A 9,256-nucleotide genomic window follows, 5' to 3' on the forward strand; every position below is an offset into this window, starting at 1 on the left:
CCCTGACCTAGACGACATTTTTTTTAATGATGTGACAATTTTTTCCAATGAAATTTTGCCACGTGTACAAGTATTGACTTGAAGACTGCCTGGCTGAGACCTTTATAAACAAATTACTTTTTTTCCTTTTTATCAAATTAGATTTAAATTTATTTTTATATTAAAAAATATAATTTCAGGAAATTTGTCAAACAATAAAAAATGTTTTACATAAATTTAATCAAACACTAGAAAATATCATATTTTCTAGAAAATCAATCTATTTTTTCAAAATCATTTTTCAAAAGCTATTTTAGTTAATCAAACATACTCTTAGCCCTCCAATGTTTATAGATTCTATATATTTAGTCCTAAATCTAAAAAGGTAAACAAAATTAGCCTTAACTTTACACATTTTATCAATTTAGTCTTACTAATTAGCCTCAACTTTATATATTTTATCAATTTAGTCTTACTTCTTAAAAATTAAAAATTAAAAGTATTAAAAATATGATTTAAAAGTTTATTTCTCGATAAAAATACATAAGATTTTATAAAATTACATACAAAATTATAAAGATATTTATAATCAATTGAATATCTATTTTCACATTTTCTAACATGAAATTTACTTATAAATAGAACAATTTAAGGGGGGAAACACACGAAGAATACTTATGCAAATTCAATTTTTCCCTTTTTTTCAACATTAACAACCACCATGTTCAAGTTGGATAAAAAACTATAGCGTGAGATCGGAAATAGTGAGAATTGATGTCTTTAGGTTGCTGTCCAGAATAGATTTGTTGCATTTGAGATTGTGCTTGAGGGTGGGCACAATTGGGGATATATAAGTGAGGATGATGTTTTGAAGACTGAGTTGGTGGAAGGCCATGTCAACAACTTCACAACCAATTTCTAGTTCAATGGCGGGATGATGAAGGAAGTGAAAATCGAGGAGTTTGGAGTAAGGGCTATTAGTGCCAATGGTAGTGAACAAAAGTAGTGTCCAATGCTCGACAAATTTGACAAGGACAAGGAACAAGGCAAGTCGTATAATGAAATTTATTATTTATAAAATAAACTAAAAAGGAAAAAAAAAGGAAAAGTTGTAGTTTGGTTTAAGTTTTATTTGCCAAAAATATATATTTTATTTATAAAATTATTATTTTAATAAATAAATTTAATGTAAGAAAAAAAAGAGAAATGAGTATTCATTTATTTATAATATTGTATGTAATATTATCATAAAAATAAAAATTTATTTAAAATTTTTAAGTTGTTTTATTTTTATTTTTTGTATTTTTAAGAAGACAAAATTGAATAAAATGTGTAAAGTTAAGATCAAAATTTGTTGTATTTTTTAGAATTATGACTAAATTGATATAATTTGTAAATATTATAGGGTTAAATTTATTATTATATCAATACAAAATTACCGTTAGTGATTTAACGGAAGAGTGATCAAAATATTAAATTTCGAGAATATTAATGATTAAAATAAAAAAAAATTAAACTTAAAAATTCAAAATAAAAACACACTTTGTTTGTAGAAAAGAATAAAAGCACACATATTTCAAAACCTATGTTAAAAACATTTACCTTTTTCTTTTAAAATCTTCATCAGCCAACACCCTAGCATTAGTAGTCTATAGATATCGCATTTTCCTTTTTTGCACTTTAATTAATGAATGAATGAATCAACATAAATAGATATTGCCAACAGCATTGTGCCTTTCAAAAACAGTCTCCTAAGCTTATCAAAATCCTTTCAACTTTTCCACCCAAAATTGATGTACATAAATAATTGCAAAACATTAACCCATGCATTTGAGCATTGGGTGTTTCAACACAACCGATGGCCTTTCATTACAAGAAATATATCATAAACAAAAGAAATACAAGGAAAGGAGGGGGTGAAAGAACAAACCAAATGGATTGATGGGGTGCCATTGATTGAAATCAGGATGAGGAACTACCTTTCTCTTTGGTTCCTTACCATTTGTCTCCATAAAACATTATTCCCTGCGAAAACTCAAAGGGTTAATAAATCTTTAATTAAAAGATAATATCTTTGTTATTTCCAAAACACAATTAGCAATATAATGACATGCCATAGGTCATATCTATTACCTCCTTAGCTTAAAGACAAATTAGAATCTTGTATATTTCTGTGTCATTAACCGACAGAATGCTACAAGTTATGTTATTGAATTGGTGAACAAGGATTTTATCTAAGCTTCAGGCACAATGTGCAAACACAACAACCACACATGAAAAAGGTCCAAAGCTTTCCCGAATCAGTTAAACAGAGTCCATTGTCCACTAGTTGAGCCTTATCATTAACAAAAAAAAAAAATCATTTAACTGTGGTCGGTGCACATCTGCTTCAAATGTAATACAGAGTTCTCCACCTTGAATGGCTTAAAGGACAGCATCACAAATTGGACAAATGGTTGGACTCAACTATATATTATTCCACACTGCTCAAATTGTTATTTCATATATGAATGAGGAAATCCCAAGTTGAGTTATTCACCTTGAATGAGGAAATCAAATGGTTGTTCTGTATATACCACAATTCTAAGAGGGAGGAAGTGATGATTGGTAGTATAATTCAGGGGCTAGGCTCATGATCAAATGGCAGTTATCAATCAATTGCAAAGCATTTGAAAAAATGGAGCACCTTTCTCTATAAATTCATGCAAAATAGCTTTACTTCAAGATCAGACAAAACAAAACCAACATTATATATAATGATCAACACAAAATTCTTTTTATTATAAACAATTAGATAAAACCAATGAAACAATAAACAATAAACCCAAAATAAGTTTACCACTTAATGAGCCATCCAAAGAGGAAATGCTGCATGATAGGAACCTTTTCAAGCACTTCAGCTTTATACATTTTAAGCATCCCAGTATTCACCTTATTCCAATTAGGCACTTCACTTATATCATTCAACAACGGCGAATGCTCGGCAAATGGGCCCTTTTTCACTTTCTTTACAAACTGAATACAAGAAAGATACATGTACTCGCTCGAAAAGTTGTCCAAAATATCATCATTATGAATCGATTTCGGCTTCATGTACTTATGATCAATCAACTGCGAACTCCCAAATATAAACGGCAAGAAATGGTAATCATCTAAACCCCAAACCCCGTGGGAGCCCGCAGGTTCCAAGCAATAAATAAGCTGAAGCTTCCTCATTAACTCTAGATATTTGACAAAAACTCTAGCCACCACTGCGTGGTAATTCCTTTTCTTTAATGATTCCCATTCTGGCTAAGCAATATAACCAGGCTGCGAAATTGGTTTCGTGGCCGGTCCCATAGTCGATTCGGCTCGAGTTACCGAATCTTTCAGTGAAATAAGGGACGATTTCGACGGTGGATGGTTTGAGATCGTCGGGGAGGAACCGAAGCATGAGGGATTCAACGTTTTCAGTTAGGTGTTCATGCCAGGTTCGATAAGAGGTGTTGCCGTAGCGAGAGGATTGTTGAACGGGTGGAATTTGGTCGACCCATAGCCCGCAGGATTTCGATAACGGAAACAATCTTGGAGATAGTGGGGGATTCGGGCATGGATTGAAGATTTTATGGCCATACATGGATTCTGACAAGGCTACAATGTATCCTAGCTAATTTTTAGACGCTGGGTAGTCGTGGAATTTGCGGATGTCCCCGGGGGATGTGATTTTCTTGGCTGGGGTCACAAAGAGGAAGGGAGGAGCGATTGTGGGGACCTTTTGAGATTTAGGACGCGAGTAGGGGGCGTATAATTTTCGGTTAAATTTGAATTAACTCGATTAATTGATAAAATTTAATTAATTGGTTAGTTAATTAAATTAATCGAATTTAATAAGTTATATTAGAATATATATATTTGATTAAATATATGTTTTATATTCGTTTTAACTAAAAATAAAAAATATAAATTTTGGTTAATTCAGTTAACCGACCGAATTAACCGAAAAAGTTTAGTTCGATTATTTTTTTAAAAAAATTCAATTTGATTAACAGATAAGAAATTAAAAGGTCGGTTAATTAGATTAATAGTAATTCGGGTCGGTTAACAGATTGAACACCTCTAGATGGGAGCTAGGATTATGGCTTCCGTATTATTAGGCCGGCATGTTGAGTAGGAGCGAAGTCAGAGAGATTTTTTAGGCACTTAATGAAATTTTAATTTTTTATAGTTTATATTTTTATAATTTTAAAGAATTAAAATATAATTTTTATTTTTATTAATTTAAAATTTAAAAAAATTTAATACTTAAATAATAATTTTTTATTTTAAGAAGACAGGAGGTTTGGAATCAATTACATTCGCTTCTTTATGTTGAGGGAATTGAAAGGTCGGGCCACGAGGTTGGGGCCAGGGGTGATGGTTCCATTTCGATGAAGGAAAATGATAAAGAGAATTTTGGCGGGGTGATGGAGTGCGATTTTAATCAAGGGAAAAGGAAAACTCTCGTCGGCCGTTGCGAATGTCCCAGAAGCAGTGGCTATTTTGGGACGAAAAGTGCACGTCACAGTAAGGCAATGGAACATTTATGCGTCTTTCTAAGCCCGAATATTTATTAGGTATGGCCCTTGAGTGGCCCCCATTTAAAATTAAAAATGGAACATAGATTTTACAAAATTTAATTGAAATGATGCATCACGTACAAATTTATTACAATATTTTTACAAACTGTGTTTGTACAGAACAATAACGGATGGAGTTCATGATATAGATACGTAATAACATTAGGATGTCCTTCGTTCCTATTCTCAGTTTTGTTTGCTTCATAACAGAGTTTTGCATGTCGAGGTCTGAGGATCCCACATCGCTGGGAGCAAATACTTACGCCCGTTAACCCCAACTGCGTTATAGCTGGCCCCCGTCGTTTTGCCCATCAAAACCTTTCCCGGATACCCCGGGAAAGCTCCTTTCCCGAATATCCCCGTACAAGCGCTCACCGCCTCCAGTGGTGCCTCTGCCGGCCCTTGAAAGTACCCGTTGTTGTACGGGTTCACCACGGTTCCCGCCAAAACCGTTGCCAAGTTGATCACCATTCCGTCCACCCCTACGTCTCCGTTAGGAGCAACCAAGGGTGGAGTTTGCGGCCCATACACGGGTTGATGAAACGGCCACGCGCAATAACCAGGACACTGACTCACCGAGTTACCTACCCAAGCGTAAGGGAACCTGCTCTTCTTAACCTGAACCGAACCATGCGTACCGCACCGGCTCATGCAGAAACCATCGACCGCCACGTCAGCGGAAGTCAGAACAACGTTGACCGCTTTACCATCTCCATATCCATATTTGAAAGCCAAAACTTCGAGTTGGGAAGTTTTAAGAGCTTTGCCTAAAGAGTACTTGTCATCGAGAGTTTGCTTCCCTACAACGACGCTGCTGGAACCTCCCCTGTATTTGGCAGTCATTCGCCACCAGGAGGAGACAGATGGGGGTGACGTCGTCTTGGGGTTGCTGAGAGAGTTCAAAAAGTCGACGATTATGGAACGCTGCGTAGATGAGAACTTCCCATACCAAACGAGATTAACAGTAATATTACCCTTAAGAAGAGGACCATGATGGTATTTAAGGAGGGGTTGTTGTTCGAAGGCTGAGGAAGAAGATGGGAAAGTTAATGAGAAGAGCAAAAGAAGTGATAAGAAAGGGATGGGTGCCATGAAAATTTCAAAAATAACAGAGTTCGAGGAATCCTATGAAATAGGGGTTTGGGAGTGGTGTAAGAAAGCAGAGAAGAGAATATTTATAGGGACGTAGCGTGGGACGGCTGGTGAAAATGAGGGAAATGTTGGGTGTAAAATGGAGCCGAGTAGGGTTGACTCCACTGCGAAATAAAGATGCACAGTAACTAATTGGGCAGACTATTACTCCTGTGTGTAGTCTTTGTTAAGGGAAGCCGTTGAGTGGGACTGTGGGAGTAGATTTGGATAACTATTCCCATTATGCATGTATTTTTTGGGTAAAGTATCTATTTCTATCCATTACTTAATTTATTTCCAAGCAAAATCGTACTTAAGTTTGTTTGAAAATGGCTAAATCCTTTTCTTGTTTTTGGTAATACTTTAATATGGCCAATTCGGTGGTTAAAATATCATTAACCATATTTTAGTCATTTTTTGGAAGGTGATTCCTCCTTGACCCTTGTATTTGGCTAGACACGTAGGTACAACTATTTTGGTGGATATTGGACTTAATTCAAGATGGGTAGAAGTTATTTTTAAGGTATATAATTCTAGTTGGGAAACTGAAATAATTACAATAGAGATGATCAAATCAACTTCAATGAATTGGGGTTTGACTTTTTTGTGTTTGTAAAAAAAAAAAAGTAATGAAAACATTAAATTTGGATGGTAACACGGTTATTAGTTAAGCTGGCATACGCTATACGCTCCCCTTCCCCTTCCCCTTCCCCTTACATTTACTTTTCAACCATCCTTGTGTCTAGAGTCAACTGATCATTTATCCAATTTGATGTAATAGTTGAGTCCGTTAAAAAATCAGTTTAACCTCAAAAAAAATTATATATTTTTATAATTTAATATAATCAATTGGCAATAAAATAGACATTCGCGCATTCGGTTCCATCAACGCACCTAACAAGTAAAAAAAAAAAAAAAAGCTTTTGCTAAACTAAAAATTAAGATTTTAGTTGGTCTACAGCTAAAACCCTCCATTAGAGTTTCATGGCACCGCCCTCTTCCAATAGAATCCGTAGGTGATTACTTATTGATGAACACCACTAGTTGGTCCCACAGTATTCTCTTCTTTTAGTTGGTACCACCAAAGTCTTAAAATTCGAGATACATATAATTAAAATTGTCCATACTCCAGTTTCTTCCCTTTTACTTTTTTTATTAACAACCTATTCTAATATATAATGAATCCATTGGTGAGACCTAAATTTTGTTTGAATTAAAGTAGTAATTTGGATTCAATCAAATGAGCCATGTTGGTCCCATGCATAACCCATGATGCATTCCAGCTAGTTTCATGATTTCTAAAGTAGAGGTATAATTCTGAGCATTGCATTTTATTCGGTTACATTTTAAAGTTCCTATGGATTTTAAAAAACCCGAGTGATTTCCATACTATGAGGTTTGTATTGAATCCAATGATTAAAGTATCGAAATTGATGGATTCTTAAGGCACAATTTGTCAAACAGTTAGTAATCACGGACGTTAACTTTATCAAGTGGTGGCCTTTTTTTAACGACTGATACTCCGGCGGATGGGCCCAAAATATGCAATTAGTGAGGTCGGCTAGCTTTATTTTGAGGTTAATGTTTTGTTTTAAAAGCTTATGCCATTGGTAGATCCTCATCATGATACCTTTATTTTATCGCAAGATGATCATTATTCAATACTTTTTAATTAATTTGTGCGCTCGTTTTTTAATTTAAGAGTTTACAAGTTGAATTATAGGTACAAGTACAATAAAAAAAATACAAGTTTAATTAATTATGTGGCACCCCACATCTGACTCGGTCATCGAATTCGAATGTATGACATTATATTATGTTGCTGAAACAACTCTGATTAACTTATCATAATTTCACAAAATAAAATTCATAATTTCGATTCAAAACAACAAACTCATTCATTATGATCAAATAAATACATTCATAGAACATAAGAATCTATTTCATTTAAATACAAAGTTATACTAGGTTAAATTCAGAGTCAGGACTTGAAGCCAAACTCAAATGTCAAATTTCAAGTTTCTGTCTCAAGACAACCTTCATTTATAATTTTTGTATTTTTACTTCAATATAGCAACTCTAGAGACTTAGTCTCAAGGCAAGCCTCCTTTGTGTTTTATTTTTCCTTCGATGTTTGTACGTCTCGAGATAAGGTGTTTGTAACACCCCCTTACCCAAGACCATCGCCGGAGTCGAGCACGAGGCGTTAACAAACTTAATTTATCACTTAAACAATTTCAAACGAATTATTTCACCTTTAGTAATAAACTGCCCATCTGCGTCACAGTCGCTAAAAAATTTCATATCTCGAGTTACGACACTCAAAATTCAAATCCGTAAATTTTCCCTGAAACTAGACTCATATATCTACTTACTAATTTTTTTTCCAGAATTTTTGGCCGGGACAATTAGTACAGTTTATTAGTTAAAATTTCCCCTATTTTAGTGTTCAACTGCTCTGACCTCTGTTCACTACAAATCACTTTTCTCTCTATACAGAATTCAGATGACTATTACGTTTGTTCATATTAAAAGTAGACTCAATAAGGAATCTATACATGTAAAGCATGACTCTTAATTATTTTTTTATAATTTTTAGTGAATTTCTAAAGTCAGAACAGGGGATTTAGAAATCGTTCTAACCCTGTTCCACAAAAACTCAAATTTCTCATGAAATACAACTCATTTACTTGTTTTGTTTCTTCCATATGAAAATAGACTCAACAAGCTTCAATTTCACATTTTATTCACCATCTAATTCTATCTCTACTATTTTTAGTGATTTTTCAAACTTACATCACTGCTGCTATAAGATACTGTTTTATAGCTAATTTCACCATTTTATAAATTTCCATGGAGTAGATAATACATTAAGCACACATAACACCAAATATGATCTTGGTTAGCCATTCCAATGGCTAACCATTGCCAAGCATTCCCATACCACCCATGAGTCATATCATAAGATTATATACACAAAATGATTATAATGCTATACATGCCATATTCCCAAAATATACAAGCCATTATACCGAGATAGTCCGTTGATAGTGTGAGCGTGCCTCCGACCGTCCCGATTTCCAAACCGGCTTGTCAAAACTACAAGGAATGGAGAGGAGGGAGTAAGCATAAATGCTTAGTAAGTTCACATGCAAATAACAAGTAACATAACCATGCAATCATACAAAATCAATATTTGCATAATAGCACCAAGGCATTTATATCACATTTTCATTCATCATCTTACCATATTATTGTTATATCGAGGTCTCAACCTAAGGGTTAAGAACATACCTGTCCAAAGTACCCATTCCACAACACTTACCACATGTCACTTTCATTTCGAGTATCCTTCCACTTTACTAGAACTTTACCCGTTGAACACATCGGAATATAATTTGGATACACGGAATACATGCACCTAAGTGCCATGACTGCAGTTAGACAAACTCAATAGCCTGCGGTTTCTGTAGCCCATGCTACCATGTAACCCGCCCATAAGTGAACTGGGCCTGCAACTCAACGAGTTCGGGAGTTCGCATCCATAAATG

At 34.4% G+C, this 9,256-nt stretch overlaps 2 protein-coding genes across 2 annotated transcripts; both read right to left on the reverse strand.

Moving 5' to 3' along the window:
- Positions 1 to 1,635: 1,635 nt before the first annotated feature.
- LOC108471525 (serine/threonine-protein phosphatase 2A activator 2-like) lies at positions 1,636 to 3,743 on the reverse strand. The gene is made up of 2 exons (XM_053029000.1): positions 2,819 to 3,743; positions 1,636 to 2,004 (listed from the first exon to the last, which is right to left on the reverse strand). The coding sequence occupies exons 1-2, from the start codon at positions 3,193 to 3,195 to the stop codon at positions 1,998 to 2,000; spliced, it is 384 nt and encodes a 127-aa protein (XP_052884960.1). The 5' UTR covers positions 3,196 to 3,743; the 3' UTR covers positions 1,636 to 1,997.
- An 802-nt stretch (positions 3,744 to 4,545) lies between these two features.
- On the reverse strand, positions 4,546 to 6,168 carry LOC108472441 (protein EXORDIUM-like 2). Its single transcript, XM_017773965.2, has one exon. It carries the CDS (start codon positions 5,664 to 5,666, stop codon positions 4,776 to 4,778), a length of 891 nt encoding a protein of 296 aa, XP_017629454.1. The 5' UTR covers positions 5,667 to 6,168; the 3' UTR covers positions 4,546 to 4,775.
- Positions 6,169 to 9,256: the final 3,088 nt, after the last annotated feature.

Source organism: Gossypium arboreum, chromosome 5 (assembly GCF_025698485.1).
Source record: "Gossypium arboreum isolate Shixiya-1 chromosome 5, ASM2569848v2, whole genome shotgun sequence".
Lineage (NCBI taxonomy): Eukaryota > Viridiplantae > Streptophyta > Magnoliopsida > Malvales > Malvaceae > Gossypium > Gossypium arboreum.